Source organism: Ylistrum balloti, unplaced genomic scaffold (assembly GCF_031769215.1).
Source record: "Ylistrum balloti isolate Yb309-2 unplaced genomic scaffold, AGI_CSIRO_Ybal_v1 Utg369766, whole genome shotgun sequence".
NCBI lineage: Eukaryota > Metazoa > Mollusca > Bivalvia > Pectinida > Pectinidae > Ylistrum > Ylistrum balloti.
Window position 1 is genome coordinate 273,001 of NW_026781962.1, and position 22,871 is coordinate 295,871.

At 35.9% G+C, this 22,871-nt stretch overlaps 1 protein-coding gene across 1 annotated transcript in view; it reads right to left on the reverse strand.

The window, feature by feature from the left end:
- The window catches only part of LOC132543809 (extracellular matrix-binding protein ebh-like), a 43,775-nt gene extending 22,251 nt beyond the window's left edge, over positions 1-21,524 (reverse strand). Inside the window, exons 1-10 of the mRNA XM_060207328.1 lie at positions 21,391-21,524; positions 20,479-20,616; positions 18,899-19,162; positions 18,300-18,452; positions 16,405-17,517; positions 15,747-15,813; positions 14,907-15,058; positions 14,178-14,444; positions 12,202-13,679; positions 804-11,484 (exon numbers count right to left, since the gene is read on the reverse strand). Coding sequence (XP_060063311.1) covers positions 804-11,484; positions 12,202-13,679; positions 14,178-14,444; positions 14,907-15,058; positions 15,747-15,813; positions 16,405-17,517; positions 18,300-18,452; positions 18,899-19,162; positions 20,479-20,616; positions 21,391-21,507 — 14,430 coding nt within the window. The 5' untranslated portion in view covers positions 21,508-21,524. The remainder of the gene's footprint in view (positions 1-803; positions 11,485-12,201; positions 13,680-14,177; positions 14,445-14,906; positions 15,059-15,746; positions 15,814-16,404; positions 17,518-18,299; positions 18,453-18,898; positions 19,163-20,478; positions 20,617-21,390) is intronic.
- Positions 21,525-22,871: the final 1,347 nt, after the last annotated feature.

Consider the following 22,871-nt stretch of genomic DNA (forward strand, 5'->3'; position numbering starts at 1 on the left):
AAATATGAATAAACCTTTAAATTCATCAAACCATGATTTAATAGGCCTTATACTATCTTGAAGCTTGTCACCTTTATTTTACCTAATGACCTTTGAACTGCTTTCACCTGTATAAACAACTGACAGAAACTGACAAAATGCATGTGATGGCAAATACTTTCATTTTGAAATTGTGTCTCAAAAGTATAAGTTTAGCAGTGAATCTAATTTGTCTCATTTAAGGCTCTGTTATTGAAGAGAACACCTACACCTGATTTTTTTTGTTTACTTATATGTTTGTTGTATGTTTAAATTCTGGTGATGTGTTATCAACATCATTTCAGTTTTAGAAATTTCTACAATACAATATGTACTTAATAGGGCATTTTTCAAAATTTGAAAAAAAAATATGAAATATTAATGAACAAAACATGCTTTGAACAACATTGAAATTTAGTGCATTCCTTACATAACTGTGTTTTTTTACTCATTATTTCATGCCAAGGCCTTCAGTTCTAATGTTATTTTGATTGCAAATCTCCAAAAATATCTATAATACTTCAAAAGTATTCCCATGGCATAAATATATGTTACATAGCTTTAAAGTTATCTTACTTTGCCATACTGACAAAAGTCTTGAGAGAAGAATGGAACAGTGCGAAATGGAGTTTTGACATAGAAAGAGCATGTGAAGTCATTTATGTATTCAAAGTTCTGTACAATTTGAGAGGAATTGATTTTTCATTGTGATTTTCACCATGAGATATCAATTGTTTGCATCTAGATATACCATCTCTCAAATTATACAGGCTATGCATCATTACCTGTTTTGCTAGCTGTTCATTATCAAGCACATATTGTTCCAGCTGTTGTTCCAAAACATCTTTGTTGTCAAGGACGACCTTGATTTCATCACCTGCAGATCTCACCTTGCTGTTCAAGTCTACAATATTGTCAGCCAAGCTTCTATTTTCATCTTCCAATGTCTGCACCCTTTGTTCTGTTTCTTCCAAACGTTGCATGATCATTGCTTTTTCTGATTCCATGTCTTTCAACTCACTGTTCTTGTTGTCTTTTAAAGTGTCTATCTCACTCTGTAACAATTTTCTACTTTGTAAATGTCCCTCCAACTGGCTACCAGTATCTTCTAGTTTTAACCGCAAATTTTCAACCTCAACATGAGAATCAGAACAAGCCGTCCTCAGAGAAACGATCTCTTCCTCTTTCCTGTCAAGAAGATTACGCAGCTCTTCTATTAATCTATTCTGCTCTAAACACGATATTTCTCGTGACTTCAGGTCATCTTCATCTTTCTCATGTAGCTTCAGGAGACTGTTTCTTTCTTCGAGGACAACATCATGTTCAGAATTCTTTTGTGCCATGTCCTTCATGAGCCCCTCACATTTTTCAGACCAATCCTTAACATCAGATTGGAGATTTTTCCTATCCATTTCAAAGGTTTCCTTGAAATTCTCCAACTCTGATAGCCTGTCTTGTAGTAATGTGTTCTGTTCAATTTTGGCAGTCAGTTCCATATACACCATATCCCTCTCTCTCTTAGATTCCGTTTTTTCCTGAACCAGTTTCTTCATAACGGCAGCATAGGATATTTCAGATAAATATCTTGCATTTTGTGAGTTCAAAGTTTCTTGAACGAGTATGCTATTTTGGGTTTCTTTCTCCATCATCTCTTGTTGACACTCCTGAAGCTTTGCCGTTAAATGTTCATTTTTTGTGTTGATATCATGAACATCAATAAGTTCCCTTTCTTTCTCCATCAAGCTTTCCCTGAGGTGTGTAATCTCCGTCTCTTTCTTCGTTACTTCATCCTCAAGTGCAGTCAATCTTTTCTCCATATCAACTGACTGTGTTTCGTGTGTGGTTCTTTCGTCTGTGACCTGAGCTTCAAAATCTCTCAACTGTTCTCTAGCATCAACAAACTGGTTCTGAAGTTTGTTGTTTTCGTCTTCCAATATACCTAAGTTTTGACCAAACTTCTCTTTCTGCTGCTGCAGATTTTCTTGTAATTCAACCTTTTCACTTTGCAGAATAGCAAGGTTATGCTGAAAACTGTCTGTTGATTCCATCAGATTATTTTTCATTTCCAGTATCTCTTTTGATTTTTCTGCAACCAGTTCTTTTGTCTTATCCAAATCTTTGGTCAGTGTTTTATGATCAGAAACAAGTTTTCTAAACATGCTCTGTAGTGCTTCATGTTGCTCTTGCACAGAGCATGTTTCTGCATGAAGAAGACTTATCTGAGAATTGGTTTCACTTTCCCTTTGGTTCAATATCGTTTCTGTTTCTTTCTGTTCTCTCCTGGCTGTTTCAAGTTCTTCTGAAAGTTTCTTGAGCTGGAATTCCATATCTGATTTAACAGTTTCTAGTTGTTGATTCATGCTTTCATTTTCTTCCTGTGCAGATTGCTGTTGACTGATGTAATCCTTCATCAAGTCATCAGAAGTTTTCTTTTCTGTCTCAAGAGATGCCAGCTTCATCTGAATATTTTCCAGGTGCTGAGAAATTCCATCCTTTTCCTCGTGAACAGTCTTCAGTTGACTGCTATAATTCTCAACCAATGTTTCGAGGTGACTCTTTTCCGTTTGTAGTGATACAACAAGAATTTGAACATCTGCTAATTGCTGTGACATTCCATCTTTTTCATTCTCAACTGAAGTCAATTGGCAACATTTTTCTTCCAGCAATGCTTCCAAGTTATTCTTTTCTGTAACAACTGATGTGAAACTTTTTTCCAAATCAAGGAGCTGTTGTTCCAATTCCTCTGATATTGTCTGCATTGATTTGTATGAATCATGGGCCTCTACAATCTGTCTTTCTTTTTCCATCAGCTGATTCTTGAAAGCTTTTCTATCAGCATGGGAAGAAGACTCCAGGTCCTCACATTGTGATGCTAGAATACTGATTTGTGCTTGTTGATCAGCTTGAAATTCCTTCAGTTTGTTAATCTGAATATTCAATTCATCATTTTCTGTCTTTGCATTAACCATATAAGATTGCTCCTGATGGAGAATTTCCTGGACACACTTCAGCTGATTGGAAAGATCCTCCTGTACTCCATCAGCAGTACATTTCTCCAATTCAAGTGTTACAATTTGGCTTTGGTATGTGGATAGCTGCTCTGATAATTTATGTGTTTCCTCCTCAAGTGTCTTTGCTTGATGAGAAGACTCCCTTTCCAGTTCTGTGAATTTATGTTGCAGTTCTTTTAGTTCCTGTGTGATCTTTGCTTTTTCATCCTCAATAGAACATTTTTTATCAACTGTATCTTCCAGGAGAATTGAAGACTTTTTCTGTTCAGTTTCAAGCGTTATGACTTGGTCTTTGATAGAGGCAAGTTCCAAAGATAGTTCATCTCTATTGCTCTCTACAGAAGTCAACTTATCACATTTTTCCTCAAGCAATAACTCAATGTTTCTCTTTTCAATTTCAACCATAGCCTGATTCTTTTCCAAATCAAGAAGCTGCTGTCCCAATTCCTCTGATTTTGTCCTCAATGATTTGTATAAATCATTGGCCTCTACTATCTGTCTTTCTTTTTCCATCAGCTGATTCTTGAAAGCTTTTCTATCAGCATGGGAAGAAGACTCCAGGTCCTCACATTGTGATGCTAGAATACTGATTTGTGCTTGTTGATCAGCTTGAAATTCCTTCAGTTTGTTAATCTGAATAATTAATTCATCATTTTCTGTCTTCACTGCCACTGTATTTGATTGTTCCTGATGAAGACTCTCCTGAAGACATTTAAGTTGTTGGGACAGATCCTCCTTTACTAACTCAGAGTTCCTCAACTCTGATTCAAGTGTTGCAATTTGGCTTTTGAATGAGGATACTTGTTCTGACAATTTTTGTTTTTCCTCCTGAAGAGTCATTGCTTGCTGGGACGATTCAGTTTCCAGATCAGTAAATTGAAGTTGCAATGCAGCTAGCTCCTCAGTGACCTTTGCTTTTTCGTCCTCAATAGAACATTTTTGACTGAATGAATTTTCCAGTAGACTTGTTGAGTTCTTCTGTTCAGCTTCCAAAGCTTTCACTTGATTTTCAGTTGCCACTAATTGCTGAGACATTTCATCTTTTTCCTTTACCAAAGAAGTCAACTGACAACTTTTACCCTCAAGCAATGATTCCAAGTTCATCTTTTCTTCTTCAACCATAGCCTGATTCTTTTCCAAGTCAAGAAGCTGCTGTTCCAATTCCTCTGATTTTGTCTGCATTGATTTGTATAAATCATGGGCCTCTACTATCTGTCTTTCTTTTTCCATCAGCTGATTCTTGAAAGCTTTTCTATCAGCATGGGTAGAAGACTCCAGGTCCTCACACTGTGATGCTAGAATACTGATTTGTGCTTGCTGATCAGCTTGAAATTCCTTCAGTTTGTTAATCTGAATATTCAATTCATCATTTTCTGTCTTTGCATTAACCATATTGGATTGTTCCTGATGGAGAATTTCCTGGACACACTTCAGCTGATTGGAAAGATCCTCCTGTACTCCATCAACAGTACTTTTCTCCAATTCAAGTGTTGCAATTTGGCTTTGGTATGTGGATAGCTGCTCTGATAATTTATGTGTTTCCTCCTCAAGTGTCTTTGCTTGATGAGAAGACTCCCTTTCCAGTTCTGTGAATTTATGTTGCAGTTCTTTTAGTTCCTGTGTGATCTTTGCTTTTTCATCCTCAATAGAACATTTTTTATCAACTGTATCTTCCAGGAGAATTGAAGACTTTTTCTGTTCAATTTCAAGTATTATGACTTGGTCTTTGATAGAGGCAAGTTCCAAAGATAGTTCATCCCTATTGCTCTCTACAGAAGTCAACTTTTCACATTTTTCCTCAAGCAATACCTCAATGTTTCTCTTTTCCGTTTCAACCGTAGCATGATTCTTTTGCAAATCAAGAAGCTGCTGTCCCAATTCCTCTGATTTTGTCTGCATTGATTTGTATAAATCATGGGCCTCTCCTATCTGTCTTTCTTTTTCCATCAGCTGATTCTTGAAAGCTTTTCTATCAGCATGGGTAGAAGATTCAAGGTCCTCACATTGAGATGCTAGAATACTGATTTGTGCTAGTTGATCAGCTTGAAATTCCTTCAGTTTGTTAATCTGAAAATTCAATTCATCATTTTCTGTCTTTGCTACCACAGCATTAGACTGTTCCTGAAGGAGACTTTCCTCTTGACATTTTAGCTTAGTGGAAAGTTCCTCATAGACTGACTCAGAATTCCTCTTTTCTAACTCTAATGCTGCTGCTTGACTTTGGAATGTACATAACTGTTCTGACAACTGATGCCTGTCCTCTTGAAGTGACTGAATTTGCTCAGTGGAGTCTTTTTCAAGTTTTGCAATCTGAGTTTGCATGACTGTCATCTGTTGAAAGATTTCTTCCTTTTCCTTCTCAATACTAATCCTTTGCTGAAATGAATCTTCCAGCAGTGTTGTTGAATTTCTCTTTTCTGATTCAAGTGCTGAAACCTGACTTTGGATGTCTGCAATCTGCAGATGTAGTTGATTGTTTTCTGTGTGAACACATTCAAGCTTTGTCTCAGCGTCATGTTTAGCATCCTGAATGTGTTTCATTTCTGTCAACAGAGTTGATACTTTGGTTGACCAATCCACTAACTCTTGCTCCAAAACCTGCTCCTTTGATTTCTGCATGTTCAGAAGATTCTGTCTTTCCTCACAGTAAGTTCTTGCCTGACATTTCGTTTCTTGAATAATTTTCCTGGTGATAGCTCTTTCTGAATTAATTTCCTGTTCATCTTGAAGAATTTGTTTTGTAAGCATATCTACTTGTTTCGTAAGCTCTGATATACAATCCATCTTTTCCATTTCACTTTCCTTCATCATGACAATTTCATTTTGTTTCTCTGACATCAAATTTTCTATTTCGTTTATACGATCCTGTTTACTCTGTGTAACATCTCGTGCCTCTTGTAGTGCTTCAGTCAATCCATGACAGCTGTCTACTGATTCCCTCAGAGCTTGCTCTATCCTCTCTTTTTCTACTCTCCTCTTGCTTAGCTCTGCTTCTACGTTCCCTAGCTCAATATTCAATTTGTCGTGACTTGATGTAAGTGTTGCTTGTTCTGATTCCATTTCACAAACTCTTTGTTCAAGTTGTTCACAGTTTTGCTTTAATTCATTCGAATTTTGTTCACTCTCATTTAACAAGCTTTCTTTTTCCCGTTGTAAATTTGATAGAGTTGTTTTTACTGAGACATATTCCTGTGATAAAGCTGACAATTCTTGTTCCAATTTTGCAAAATTGTCTTCCTTCGAATGCAATGAGGTTACCAAGGACTGTATTTCATCATTTGCATCTTTCAATTTCAACATCAATTCATCTTTCTCTTCCTGCTGCTCTTTACGCTGCTTTTCCATATGCTGAAGATTGTCTTTAAGTGATAGAATACTGGCTTGCAAAGTTTCTGTCTTCAGACTGAGATCATCTTTGGTGGCTTCCAATCCATCAATAACCTTTCTGTTTTCCTCAACATCTTTCGATAAATCTGTATTTGTTTCCTTCAATTGCTGATGTACTGTGCAAAGATCATCAATTTCTTTCTGCTTTTCGGTACAAGTTTGCTTTAATTGATCCACATTGTTATTTACTTCATCTAACTGTTGACTCAGAATTCTTCTTTCTTCCAATACCTCTTGTAAATTCTTCTCCACCTTCTCTATTACTTTTTCATTCTGCTGCATCAATGTTTTCTGATCTTCAAGCTCAGATTTTGCTTCCTCTAAGGACTGATTAGTTCTTTTCAAATCCTGTTTTGCTTTGTTCAGGTCTTCTGCCATTTTTGTCCTTTGTCTTTCAATGTCTTCAGATAGATTGCTTTGTTCATCCAGCTGTCTGTTGCATTCTTCATTGTCTGTTTTTGCACTGCTCAATTCACTTATCAATTCAACTTTTTCTTGGTTTGCAGCATCTAGAAGTGTCTCTGCTTTGGCCAATTTTTCAGATATACTTACAAGTTCACTATTAAGACTTTTTAATGTTCCTGCAATGGTCTGTTTATCTTCGGTAATGCATTTCATATCTTTCTCTGCAGCATCCAGTTTAAGTGTCAAAATATCTTTGTCTTTTTCCACAGCTTCTAGACTTAACTGGAGTTCTTGTTTCTCTTTCGTTAAGGAAGTTGTGACATCGTCCAATTTTTCCCTCTTTTTTTGAAGTCGTGCTCCCATTTTCTCTAATGCTTCAGCAAGCTCCTCTTTGGCATCACACATTGCTTTAAGATCATCTACCTTCTTTTGCAGCATGTGTGAGAGATCGTCTTTTTCTGTTTTTACTAACTCAAAAGATGATGTCAAGGTAGCCAAATCTTTCTCCAATATGGAAACAGTAGAATTTCTATTAAGCAGTTCAATATTTGAAGACTTCAAATCTTCTGCAACAGCCACATAGTCATCTTTCACATTCTCAAGTTGTCTTCTAACATCTATGTTTTCATCCTTCGCCAGTCTATATTCTTCGGAAATGGTTTGTATTTGTTTTTCTGTCACTTCATTCCTTTGAATTGCCTCTTCCTTTTCTTGACAAGCCTTCAAACAAGCTGTTTCTGCTTGCATGTATTGCTCTGTGACCTGTTGAAACTCTGTGTTCAGTGTGTTGTGGGATGCTGTGAGGTTAGTCATCTCGGTCTGCAAGGTATCAAGTGTTTTTTCGAGCTCAGTTGCCCTTCCTTCAGAATTAGCCAGTTTCTGTTGTAAGAGTGTGACTTCTTGTTCCAATGTGGCCACTGAAGTGTCTCTTTCATGTTGAAGGCTTTCAAGTTTTGTTTCCAAATTCTTCCTCTCATCTAATTCCCTTGATAATGTGTTACTTATTTCCTCAATGTTTGACTGAAGAGAAGTGTTTTTACATGCTAAAGCTTCAATTTCCTTCTGTGTAATTTCTGCATCTTCATTCAACTTAATTTGTAAATCATTTACTTTCTGAGACAGAATAAGGTTGTCCTTGGTTAATGCTGTGTAGTCTTGAGACAGGCGTTCCTTTTCTTGACAAATATCATTCATCAATTCAGTTGTATTTTGCAGTTTTTGACAAACTTCATCTTTCTCTTTACTGGTTTCAGTCGAAGTAGCAGACAAATTTTCCAATTTTTGAGATAAAATTTCCCTCTCTTTAGAGTCTCTTTGTGCAGTTTCCAACAACTGATCAACTTGGCGAAGCAGTGTATCTCTTTCTGAAGAAACATCAGAACACATTTTCTGCAGTGTGTTTTCAGTATCCTCAAACTTGAATTTGGTCTTGTCCATTTCAGATCTCAAAGTTTCACATTCCTTTTGTGACTGTGATAAAGCAGAAGCTGTTGATGAAAGTTCTGCATTTGCTTCCTCTTGTTTACGATGAGCTTTTCCCAAGTTGTTTTTCATAAGTTCCTCTGCATTCTTTGATGACGATAATTCCGTCTCAACCTCACACAACTTGCACTTATATGACTCTATGTCTCCATTCAATTTAACCTCTGTTTCTTTCAATTGTGTAATCATGCTCTCATCAACAACATGCTGGTCTTCAAGTGCACATCTTTTCAAATCCAAAGACCTTAATTCTTCATTCAAAGCACCAAGTTCAGACGTCAATTCAGCATTCTTTTTACACTGTATTTCTAGCTTTTCTTCTAATTCTGAAGATTTCATAATCTCCAATGATAAACTCTCTGTCACTTCCATTCCACTGTTTATTTCAGTTGCCAAGGACACTTTTAGCTCCTTGATCACTTTTTCTGTTTCCTCTGACAATTTCTCTAGCTGGGCAGAAGAGGACTGAACTAATTCCTGCTTTTCCTGTTCCAAAACGTCAATGCTCTCTTGTAGATTTATAATGGCTGATTGCTTATCTTTTATCTCATTTTGCATTCCAGATGTTGCTTTCTCCATCTTTAATCTAATATCTTCTATTTCACAGTGAAGCTGTTTTGTATTTTCTTTTTCATCTCCTGACATTTTCACCTGTATTGATAATTTTAATTCAAGATCCTCTTTCTCTTCTTTAAGTAAGCATATTGAATTATGGAAGTCCTTTGACATGTTCTCTTTTTCCTCAGTCATCTGCTTTATTTTCTGATCAAAATGTTTGGAAAGTTCTTCCTTTTGATGTTCAACTTTTCCCATTCTTTCTGTCAAATTTTGCATCATTTCATCCTTTTCTTTTCTTAGTGCATCTAACTCAGTGCATAGAGAATTTTCAATGTTGTCTTTTTTCTCCTTCAATGACTGTAATTTCTCTGCCATTTCAAGAGAAATCTTCACTTTCTCTTCCTCTAGCTTGGCCAAATCATCCCCAAGTGTTTTTACTGTTTCATCTCGTTCTTTTATCGTTGTTGAGGTATCCAGCATTACTTTATCTTTCTCTACTTCAACATACTTTAGTTTCTCCTCAAGAGAAAGAATGGTCTTTTCCTTTTCGGCCTGCAAAGATTGATATTCTTTCCACATCTGGTCAACTGTACCCTTGTTCTTAAGTGCTAGTTGCTCTTTTTCTTTTTCCAAAACCTGAATGTTTGTTTGCAGCTTCTCTACAACACTGTCCAGCTCTTCTTGTCTTCCTTTAATCTCTGATGCATGCTCCTTCAGACAATCCTCTTTCTCAGACTCGTACATTTTGATTTTATCCGACAACTCAGCTGAAAGTCTTCCTTTCTCCAATTCAAATATTGTGATTCTCTCACTGAGACTATTTATTAATTCCTCCTTCTCAGTCTTGAACTCTTCAAACTCTGCCATGTGTTTCTTTCCACTTTCCTCATGATTTGATATAACATCCCTCAACTTGATCTGCAGATGATCTTTTTCCTCTTCCAATGAACTGAAACGTTGTTGTACAGTAGAAATAATTTCCTCTTTTTCAGTCAACAATTTTTCAAAATCCCCCAAAGCCCTTTTGCTGCTTTCATCTTTATCTAACATTTCTTTCTGAGACATCTGAAGTTTAGCTTCTAGTTCTTCTACAATAAGAGTCTTGCACTGAATTTCGTCATTCAAACCTGACTTTGAAAACTCATTTTCTTCTTTAAGACACTTGATTTCATTGCAGTATTGCAGAACTTTTTCTTCATGCCCTCTTTCTGTAACTGAAAGTTTCTCTTCAATCAATTCCTTTTCCTTCAAGAGCTTGTCAATTTCTTCTGCCTTTTCTTCTGTTACAGTTTTAGAACGCTCTATGGTTTCTTCCAAGGAAGTTGTCAGCTCTTTGATGTGACCTTTCATGGACTGTACCGCTTCCTCTTTGTTAGAGAGTAATGACTCTAGCTCCACACAGGACTGTGAGAGAATTTCCTTTTCTTTTGTGAGAGTATTGACCTGATCAGACAGCTGCTGTGTGACACATTCTTTTTCCTTCTCCATATCCTTCTGGTTCCTTATCACCTCTTCCTTTTGTTGCTTCATTTCTGAAAATTCTTGTTTCAAATGAGTAGTGAGCTCCTCTTGCTCTTGTCTGAGAGTTTGTAAATGGGCATCACATTCCATTATGGCCTTGGTATGTTCCGTTGTCAGAAGTTCTATTCTCTCCTCCAATGATCTGACTGAGTCAGCTTTCTCTATCTTTAGTGCCTCCAGTTCAGTAGATAACTGCCTCTCCTGCTCTGTGTTAATCTTTTCAATTTCATCTTTCTCCTGTTTCAATCTGTCAAACTTTAATGTCAACGTTTCTTTCTCTCTTTTTATGTTTTCCAATTCATCAGAATATTTCCCCTTTTCCATCAACAGAACTTGGATCTTGTCAGACAGCTGAACTGTGATTTCGTTTCTGCCTTCCTCTAAAGCAGCTATCTTTTCTGATAATGATTCAAACATCTTCTCCTTCTCCAGCATTAAAGCCTGTATATTGTCATTCATTTCCTTTGCCAAATTCTCTTTTTCCATCTGAAGATTCTGAACTTCATTTGACAGGCACTTTTCTATTGCAAGCTTTTCATCGGTCACAAGTTTTAACTGACTGCTGAGTTCTAGATTTGATTGTTCTCCAGCTAGACGCTGTTCTTCCACCGTTTTCTCCATCCTATTTATGGTTTCACTCAACATATCATCACTTTTTCTCAAGTCCTTTATAGTCTGTTCTTTTTCAACTGTTTCTTTTTGAAGAGCTGCCAACTTGGAATCAACAGATTGAAAATTATGGACAGATTGTTCTATTTGACTAGCTAGTATCACTATCTGATTGTCTTTTTCCATGCCCTGTGACATCAATTTACTTTCAGATGTTCTTAGTTGAAGGATTTCATCACCAAATGAAGAAACAGTGTCCATGATAAATTCTTTTTGTTTCTCTAAATCACAGTCTTGCAGCAGCACATGATTGTTCTCTTGGCCAATTTCCTGATTTTTTTCCTGAACATATGTTAAAATATCTTCAATGGATGAAGACTGTTTCTTCAGGAGTAAACTCAAATCTTCTATCATTTTGGCACTTTCAGACTGCTTTTTGTTTGAAACACTTATCTCCTTTTCCAGCTGCTCTCTAGTCTCCTGCAGAGAGTTTCTTTCTTCTTCAGTTGAAGTTTTCAATTTTTCTGTATTTATTACACAAGATTCCAGTGTCGCAACTCTCTCATCTTTTTGCTCTATAGCCTTGTCTTTTTCTAATACTGACTGGTTCAAAGAATTCACACTCATACTTAAACTGACATTTTCACTCTCTAGTCTTTCAACTTTGACCTGCAATTCATTTGATTCAGAGGAAGCCTCAGAAAACTTGTGCTTAATGGCCGAAATTTCATAATCTTTCTCTGAACAAAACGTTGTGAATTCCTGTAACTGTCCTTCCAAATCAGATACAGTTTCTTCTGACCTTTTCAACTTTTCAGACAATTCTTTAAATTCAACCGATGTCTTTTGGGCAAGATCCTCTAACATTTTATTAGACAAAACGTTTTTCTCTTCCAGCCCCTTTAAGGCCAGCTCTTTCTCTTTCAATTGCAGATTGACAATTTCCAGATTTTCTTCATGCAGTTTCACATAAGATTCATGCAACAGGTGTGAGTTGTTCAATTCTGAATTGGCATGCTCGAGTTGACATTCAAGGCTAGAACACTTGGACGAGGCTGACTCTACGTCAGCTTTAAGGGACTTCACATGCTCATTCCATGCTGCCAAGTCTTTAGTTTTCTCAATTTGTAATGATTCTAACTGAGCGTTCAATTTTGTAACAGTACTGGATATAGTGCACACTTCTTTCTGTCTCTCATCACAATCATGCTTTAATTCACTAACCTGGCTTGACAGACAATCCTTCTCCTGTTGTAAGCACTGTGATTTGTCTTGTAACACATCTCGTTCTGCAACTGAAGTACGAAGTTCTTCCTCTGTTGCCTGACACAAATTTTTAGACTCCTTCAATTGTTCCCGAATCACTTCCATTTCCTCATTTTGAGATTGCACTGTGGTTTGAACTAATGAAAATTCCTTTGAAAGATCTTCCAATCTTTGTTTAACAGACACATTTTCTTCCTGTAATTTTGAGGAACTTTCTTCTAGGAGACTCATTTCGTGTTGTAATGACACTTTGTCCTGCGATAGACTCTCAATAGTTTGTGAAGCACTTTTTTCAGCATTTGAAAATTCACTAGAAACAGAAGCTAACTTTTCATCTAATTCTTTAGTCCTTTCCTTATATTTTTCTAAAGCATTCTCATTTTCACTTAATTGTAAATTCTTCATTTCCAACTCAGATTTCAAAGCATTAAGCTCTAAAGTACTTTCTTTAATCTGTGTTTCAGCACGGGCTATTTCCTCCAGAAGATTTTGCATCCGTTCCTCTTTCTGCTTGTTAAGGTTTTGCAATTCACTTTTGCTATCCTCCACATTTGAAGTAAGTAGCTCTAATGTCTTTTCCTTTTCTTGGCAAACAATCACCGATTCTTCTAAACTACGTTCTAAGGAAGCATTTTGACTTGACAAATCTGCCACAGAAGTTGTAGCATTACTCAAATCGCTTTTAAGAATTTCTACATCTTTTGCCAAAGACTCACACTTAGCTTTACTTTCTGAAAGACCACTTTGCAATTCCTCAATTTCGCAGGTTAATTTGGACAATTGCTCCTGCAGGTTTTCTTTCTCACCTTCATTATTTTGAAGAGTTTCTCTTAGTAAATTAGCTTCAGATTCATTCTGCTGACATGCAGCTTCCTTTTGACAAAGTTTGGATGAAAGACTTTCTAACTCACTTGAAAATGACTGACTCCTTTCTGCTAATATCCTTTGCTTTTCTTCTAAATCTAATTCTAATTGAGCACGTATTTCACTTTCATGTTTAAGCTGTTCTGAAAACTCTCTAGACCTGTCCTTTAATTCTTGTGAATGTGCTGACATTTGAGAATCATAATCACTAATCACCGAATCCTTTTCGGCAGCAGACTTTTGAAGGTCTGCTACTTCACACTGGAGTATTTCTATACTCTTCTCTAACTCACTTTTAACTTCGCCACTAGACTTCACCTCTGCATCCAGTTTGTTAGAAAGTACTTGCATTGCAGAGTCCATTTCTGTGACCTGTTGTTCAAGTCTTTCTACTTGTCCAATTTTAGAATCTAGATCAGCAGTTAACGAGGCAACTGTGAGTTTCAAGGATCCAGCATCTCCCATGGACTGCTGCAGGTTTTCCTGAACTGCTTGCTGCTGTTGCTGAACAACAAGAGCTTCCTGCTGTAGATGTTGTATGTTATTTTCTGCTTCCTCCTGAAATTCAAATGAATTGTCAGTAAGAACGTTAATTTTGTGTAACGGTACATAACATGGAATTTTCATACTTTTCCTAATAGGATATGAATCTCGTGGAGAAACTTGGAAGTGTCGTTTGCAGGCCAACAAATAAACCCCTCGCCTACATAGTTCCCAAAGGGGCATAACTCTCCGAAAAAGGAGAGGTAGCTCAATCTGATATAGGTTACACACAGCTACAATGCATAAAGATTATAGCCAGCCAGTATTGCTGAAACCAATTCAGTAGTTTAAGAGAGGCTGGTACATCATTACATCTACAGACTGACAGATAGATGGATATCTTGATTCCAGTATACCCCTCCTCCCCAACTTCCTTTTGGAGGGGGAAGGCTATTATAAAGAGAGCACTATTAGGTATTTATGGACAAATTTAATGCTACATGAAAATTATCAGTCCCATGCAAGTGTGATTCTCCATATACAGTAGGGAAAGATTAGACAGACAATTTGTACCTTTTTCTGTGTTTCTGTTTCCAGAAGCTCCTGCTTTGTTTGAAGTTGCTCTTCCAGTGCTGCTAATTTTAATGTCCATTCTGCCTCTTTCTCATGTGCAGTCTGTTGAGCAGTCTGAAGGTCAGTGGACAAGCTCTTAGTCATCAGGTCCAGCTCGTCAGCCTTACTCTCTGCTTCTTTACATAGTGTCCGCAGACTGTTTATCTCATCCTTCAGCTGTTTGTTTGTCCCTCTTTCAGCTTCCAGAGCCTGTTCCCGTTCAGATATCTGTAATAAAATATAAGAAAGGCAATGTTATTTCTCTTCATAAACTTAATTTAAAATTTTTTCAATCAACCTTATTCCAAATCTGTTTAAAATAAATATAACCCAACCTTCTTCAAATGCAAATATAGCCAGGATAGCTTTTTTATTAAACACACAAAACAGTCATCCTTTGGGATGGCCCTTTGCGCTCCCTCCATTCCCCCTATGTTGTTGCTGTGTTTGATATTTTTCTTTTTTGTCCCCTTTTTCTGTGACTAAGTTTTTTGCTTTGAGTTCCAGATATAGTAAAAGCAAAGACGCATTTTCGAACACATATTTTCCTGCACAATAAAACTGCTGGACATGTGTATACTTATGTTCTACAAGACCTACAACCTCAAAATCACCAATCTGGAATATTTCACCATGGAATGGAGGTGTCATGACTACTGAGGGTCCACTGTACATCGACAATACACCTACCTGTTGGGATGTTTCCTGTAAATCCTGATTCACCAGACTGAGACTGTTTCTCTCTTCTGTCACAGCTGACAACTGGAGAGAGAGTTCCGACATCTCTGTCCGCAGTCCCTCTACCACAGATTTGGTCTCTTTTAGCTCGCTCTCTGCTCTCGCTAAGCATAAATAGGACAATTATAAATAAAGATTTCACACTTACTTCAATTACTGTGCAACTTGAAATATTTGTGGGTCCCCTTTTTGTGGTTTAGATATTATACAAAGGTAAAAATATTCTTGGATACCATCTTATGTAATTTTTATATAGCTATGGACACTATTTGGGTTTCACACTATGAACATTTCATGTCATACTATATACCACATTTCAAAAGACACTACAATACATGTATTTGAATATATCAAACAGAATTCACAGGAGCAAATCTCTATCATAGTTGAAATGTAAAATATTTCTTCACTTGTTTATAACTGAGATCAAAACTATTACATATTCAATTTTTTAAAACAAAAACTAAATTCTGTTGATTTGAAATGCATTTCATTGTAAAACATGAAAGAAAGATCTGACACAGGGCTCTAAAATTGATTAACTTTTGTATATATATATAAGATTGGGTGGCTTCTGCTACGGCAGAAATTAAATAAACATCATCTCTAAAATGTAGTGATGTTCATTTGATCCAAAATAAAACATTTTGGCATCATTTGTTGTGAAAGACTTTTACTGTAATGCCTTGAAACTAATCAAATGAGAAAAGAGTTGAGTCATACATTAGAACAATGTCACATGATTCATTTCTGTTTGGAATATAAACAGTCTATAGCTCTGTTATACCATACCTTTCTCCTCCTCAAGCTCCACTATCGTCTTCTTCAAGGATTCCAGTTCTGAGGACACCTCACCACCCTTGGATAAACACAATTTAAAATTAACATAAAACTTTTACAAAATTAAGGAAAAAATATTAATTAATATTTATTTTATTTTAAAAAAACAAGACAAAATAATCAACAACAAAGAAATATTTATCGCCAATTAGACAAAAAGTTTCAGAAAATTTGATATTGGATTCTCAATGTGCTTTTTTGGGCTATTATTTAACTTAAAGCTGATTTTTGTCCCATTCAGTATATGGTTATACTTCATGGGTTTTTTTTACATTTGACATCATAATCTCTTGGAATTGCAGGACATAAATAAGAATTGTCTATTAAAGACAAATCAAGGCATCGACATTTACACAATTCAAACAAAATATTTGCTTTAAAATAAAACTGTACTTGTTAATATAGTTATTTAGCTCCTGCAACTTGCGACCAAACAAATGCATTCAAATTGTGGAAAGGTTGCACAATACAAGGAGATGCCAACTCTTTGTGCAATGGCCCTATTGTTAAATGCCTACATTTTCAGATTAAATGATACATGAACAATCCCTTTATCAAAAATTAAACTTAAAATGAGACAGAATACATAATTGTGTATTAACTATGTTACCTTTTTCAGTTGTGATATTTCCTTCTCCAGAGCTTTCACTTTGGCTGTGAGCTTTGCCTTGTCTTTGAGCCCCTTAGCATCAGTCTTAGCACCGCTTCCTTCGGTTGATTTCCTGGCCTCCTTCAACTCCACCTCCTTTTCAGCTAACACCCTCTCTCTCTCTGCTAACAGCCCTTTCGTCTCTTCAAGCTGAGTTTGTGTTGACATCAATTGAGAGAGTTCTTTTTCCTTCTCTAACAAACTCTGCTGGAGTTCCTTGACGAGAGTTGTATTCGATTCAGCAACTGGATCCACAAGTGGTTCCGTTGGTGGCACTGTACTTTGTGATACGGCACCACCTGGCCTGATGGAATGCTGATAACGGCTTTGTAGTGCATTATATTGAGATACGGCTTGTGTATAAGCAGTTTGATACTGGGACAAATGACTTTGCATTGTCTGTAAATTCATTTCTTTTTCTGTCTTTTCCATTTCATGTTTCTCCAATAAGTCTCGGAATTTTTCATCCATTTTTTTCTTTTCATCTCGCCACTGTACCTCCATGTCTAAGTTTTCTGCCTGCGCTAACATTAATTGTTCAGAAGTCACTTGTAATTTTTCCTTGAAACTTTTCTGGATGTCATAACTCTCAGCTATCTGTTTGTCTTTTTCACTTATTTCCAGTTGCAGTGTTTCTATGACCTTGATTTTCCCATCAAGGACAGAGTTTGTATCTTTTAACTTCTGTTCTAGCATTTGAAGCACATGATCCTGAATATTCACTTCATCCCGAGCCATAATTCTTTGAACATCTTTCTCATGTTTTGATATCAATTCCCTTAGATCATTCTCTCGTGTGAGAATTTCTTCATCCTTCTTTGACGCATCTGCTCTAAGTTTCTTTATTTCTGCTTCTCTCTCTTGAACAGTTTCCTCGAAATATTTTTGTGTCTCTTGCAGACGAAGATTGAATTTGTCCGATTCCTGTTTTAAGTTATGATCAGCTTTATTAACCTGTTCCTTGTAGTGTGAAAGGGTCTCCTCGCTGTCCTCTACCTTTGCAGAAAGTTTAGCAATTAGAAGAGCCTGACTGGTGGCTCGCTGTTCTGTCTCTTCAATGGTGGTCTGCAGGATCTGTAACCAAGTACCAACAAAAGTTCAGTGCAAGCAATGATCAAATATTCTCAAATTTTCAACCTAGCTAAAAATCTATATACATGTAGACTAACTGGAGAAACCAGCTACAAGTCCACAGACCTTACATCTTCAATATGAAACTGATGACACAAGTCACAGAATATAAGATTCTGTTTATCACATAACTCATATACTTTAAACATTCATTTTGTTAGACTTCAACAAAATCTAATTCTATTCTTATTCTATATCTCTTCTTTGGTAATGTCATAATGCAAATGACATCATGAAGCTATGACATCATGATGATAATGTGAACTTGAAACCAATCACATAGGTCGTATTACACATGTGCAATCACCAAAACTATGTAATGGGTGTTACTACACTGATGATAGGGTAGTATTATTTATTTTATTTGTTTTCTTAAATTTTTGCTTCAGCCAATTTCTGATAGGTTGACCAAGTAAATATAGATAGCATTCAAGTGTACACAATGAACACAGGCTTAAAAAAGTAAATGAATCGAACCTGACAATCCTTTTCTGAATTCATACACAAATATAAGACAACAGGGTGTATTTGTATATCATACTCGTCACTGCAACATGATACATTATTGGTTGTGTATATTTTTTCTCCTCACAAAATAATGAAATTGATTGGTAAATTATCGTGTGCATGTTTGAACATTAATAAAACAAACTCTCGCAGTGTAAAACATGTCTGTAGTTTTTAAGTAATATTTCTCTGCTTTGTGTATAAATAGGTCAACATGCCTTGACAACTTTATCCCTCCCTCGGATAACCTCGTCCTTTTCCGACACAAATTCCTGGACATCCATCATTTTTTGTTCTTGTTCTAAAATCTTGTTGTTGAGGTCAAGGATTTTCTTGTCTTTGTAAACAACCTGTGCGTACATCTGCTGAATCTACAACAGAACAAAAAAAAATTATTTCATACAAAAATTTGAAACAAATAATTAATATACAATTAATAAATTCAGTCTAGAGATGCTTAAATATTTATCACCTACACAAATTATTCACACAAAAATAATAATATTAATTGACATTATCATTTTTTTCCAAAAACCATGCTGGTTTCCAATTTTTTAACCGTTCCATTTCAGGTAAACCTTACCTGTTTTCACAACAAATCATCATGTTAGTTCATATATTGGATAATTCTGAAATCTTCCATCCATAACTTAGTGTATGGCTCTAAAAAGTAACAACATTTTAGAGATTTGAATATTGGCTTTAAATGCACAATAATTTTTCCCCATAGTCTCTCTCTCTCCCCATTTTCATCCCCTGAGTATGCATTTTCCATTTCCAAGATTCCTGTCTTTCAATTTCATGTAACGGTTTATACCTCTGAACTAGACTCATCTCCTGATGCTGTTGCTTGTCCTGCCAACTTGGAGCTTTCCTCCAGCTGTTCTGTCAGTCTTTGTATCATTTCGTCCCGTTCATGTATTAGGTGAACCTTCGACTCCAGCTGTTGATCTCGAAATGTAATAATCTCTTCTTTCTCCACTATTGCCTTCTCTCGTTCCTCTAGTTTCTTAGTCAACATTAACATCTTAGCTCTTTGGACTTTGTCACTCGATGCTGATTCAGACTTTCCTTCACCATCCTGGCAAGAAAACAATACAAAAAATTTATCATAAGTACACAAGACTTTTGATAAGAACCTATCATCAGCATGAAAACTCCAGTATGTAATTTCAATGTGAGCTGTTCAAGATAAATCATTCAAAAGTAATTATTTACATAAAAGTCTACAAACAACATATTTCTTGTACATATATTGTAATATAACTTGGACAAATATTTCCTTTTTCCATAATTCCAAGGGATGTTTTTCATTCTCTAATGAACTTTGTTATCAAATAACAAAATTTCAAAATAGTATCTAATATGCCCTGCTTTACCAAGTACTCTACAGTATTATAGTAAATTCATGTTTTCTTCTTTTGTCACATTTCAGTAAAAGTCTTCAATTTTTCATCATTGATCTACGATAAGAGATCATAACCAATTTCCTGATTTCTCAAGATTTGTAAACAGTTTCTCCCACTTTCCTTTCAATTTTTGAAGAAAATTCTCATTTTGAAACAACGTGTAGTTCTTCTATATACAAGTGTAGTAAACTGTGAGTACAATCAATATACAATACATTCTTTTATTTCCTTTTATTCCAGTAAAAACAACCTATGGCGACAACAAAAACTGAGACTGTGCTAGAAATTTTGAAGCAATTACAACAGAGTATGTTGTACAGCAAATCATCTATTGTAAAACAAGAAATTTGAGTGCTCAGTAAATACAAGCAAATTTCACGCATAGCCATCGAACGCTAAACATATATGACGACTAAAATTTCTGTGATGCTTGAAACAGATCAACGAAAATCGGGAACTGGAAACATAATCTATTAACAGCAATAATTTGTACAACAGTTCAGTAACACAATAACTGATAGCTTGGACAGTCTGTTGTTTTTACAACACAGCTAATATTCCTGTAGTCTCAAATGACTTAATTAGGAGTTCTTTGTTTTGTGTGATGGTGTCATGGGCTCTCACAAGCCAAGCAACGTGAAAAGGCAGATAAAAGTTCTATACTGCTGAGAGAATGAAAAACAATGCATACTACAACCTTGAGTATTAATTATTTATTTAGTATCTATGGTTACACATACCGAAAAACCAGTGACCCATACCCGTGACTCTGTTCACCTGTTCTGACTGCTGAGAGTATGCTATAAATAGAATGGGAATTCCCCACTTGCATGACTTCAAAATTTATACCACTGTTTCTGAGCGCTAAATTTAAACTGTGCGAAAAGGTACCCAGACCCCAGAGCGCTACATATTGACTGCACCAAATTAAATCGTTTGACAGTATCTGATCCCAGGTACCTAACAATCACATTTCATTACTTTTTACCTTAGTTTCTCCATCTGCCTCCGCTGAAGACTTCTTTGTGACGCCAGTCTTAGCTTCCTTTGCGGCTCCAGTCTTAGCTTCCTTGGCTATGCGTGCCTTCGCCTGCAGTTTTAACTTAGAAAACTTTGAATTTACCTCCTGCAAAGGAAAACAAGTGTTAATAATGACTGCAAAACTCACCGGCACCAATCACTACAAAACACTTTTTTCAACTTATATTCTTCAATCCATAATTGTTAAACATCAGTAAACTTCTGTATATGCCAAATAAGACGACAACTTTTAGTTACAATAGTAGCCCACAATTACTCATTGAGCTGAAAACATCCAGTATATCCATCCCAATAGCAATAGCATTCATATTAAACAATCAGTTTATCATTTTTCATTCAAAGCAAGATCTTATTTAAAAGTGGATATGAGAAGTAATTATGAAAAAACCTAATGCGACACACAAGTCGCCTTATAATGTTTAAGGGGACAGGAATCTTTAAGAAAAAACCTAAATGGCTGTAATGCTATTTTCATATCTAGATTGGAAATCTCCCAAGCCAGGTGAAAAGCAACTGCACAACCTGACATCATCTCTTCCTTGTTTGCTTCAAAAGAAAACTTACTTGAACTGGGGTCAACAGGGATATATGTGCACTAAACACACCTTTCCATTGATATTCACTCCATACTTGAATGCATGCCATATTTAGTCAGAATTTAAGAAGATAATTGTATGAATATATTTTCTTCAACTCATACTGTGATTAATCTAATTTCAAGTCCCAGAACAAATGACACATAAATTGTTAATATTCTTGGTTTATATATATAGGGATTGTCCATTTTTATTTTGTGGAAAATGTTCCAACATTTTAAAATCAATCAATGTCTATACTAATGCATTGACTTTTAACCTACTTGCAGCTCCTTATCTTTGGTGAGTAAGGCTTCCTCTCGTTCCCTGATCATTGCCTTCAGCTGGTCAATCATTACCTGCTGCTGTTCGTACTGCATACTTAAGTCACTGTCTGCCATCTTACTTGTCTGGTGCGTGTTCACAAGGTGGAGTGCGGCTATTCCACAATAATGTGGCTAATTCAGTTTCAACTTCAGCATTTCAGCTGTTTTAAAGTTTAGATCCCATTTCTATGTCTTCACAGGATCCTAAAATACATAAAAAGAAATCAATTCTGAGCGATGTAACTTTCACTCGTGAAACATCAATTTATGCATAATGTAATTTTTTTTCAGTGAAAGTAGTATGATCATGATATTCATTTTCCTTGTGAAAAAAATAAGCAGAACTAGCTCATTCTTTTCTCCCTAAATTGTCAACATATCTGGTTTGTATTTGACTGCAGCATTGGGTTTAGCTGAGCTTATTCGACATCAAAATGTCAACAGATCTGGGTTGAGTGCGACTTCAATTAAAACAAAAAGTGCAAATCACTTGACTATATGATCACCTATAAAATCACAAAAAGGTTTGACATGGAAATCCAAAATATTTCCTGGCTAGGACTTTTCATATCTGTAAGAACCACATGATGATCAGTTTTGTTTCATACACCCTATTAAGTATAGAAATTGACAGCACATTGCCTTACTAGCCTTGGCTGGTGGGAATTTGCTTTTGTCAAGCAGTAGGGTGTCTGGCTATAAACTGAAACGATGTTTGTTTGAGACCTTGTGAAAGCGGTGTGTTTTTCATTACTCCTTTCTAACATAAGCATAAAAATATATGTAAAAGCAATGCATATCCATTTACCTGTCAGTGGTTTATAAATAGAAACATACACTTTTATTGTGTACGAGTGCTTGCAGTATCAACCCTGCTTATTGCATTGTACATGTATGTAATACTTTTTGCTTATTTATCTACATTACAGTGTATTCTATTCTCGTTCTAGGCTTTGCTTATGGTTACAGCTTTAGTTGTACATTTATCTTAAGATTCCGAAATCCGTTGTAAATATTTGTATATAATTATTTTGTGAGTGTGACGTTTAGTCTGTCAGAAAATGGTATATGATAACCGGAGCCCTGTTAAAAAATAAAGCCCTAAAACTGCAGTATTTACCAACAGCATTGACAAAATATTGGACTCCTGTGTAACGAACTCGTAAAAGTCAGCTATCATGCTTTTGTTATGTATAAAAACTCAATATTTGCATATGAAGACAAAAAGCAATATTGTCAAATTGTCTCATAAACGCTGGAAACGTCACCACATTTCTCGGTGACGTGTCTGGATTATGACAGACACACGACACATTCTGCTAAAACGTAGCATTAACTTCTTTGCACTTAACAAGATTGAATATTTATCAGAAAGTCTAGTTAGTGTGTATTTTAAATACTGACACTAATGTTAACGTTTCGCGAGTAGTGAAAATAAC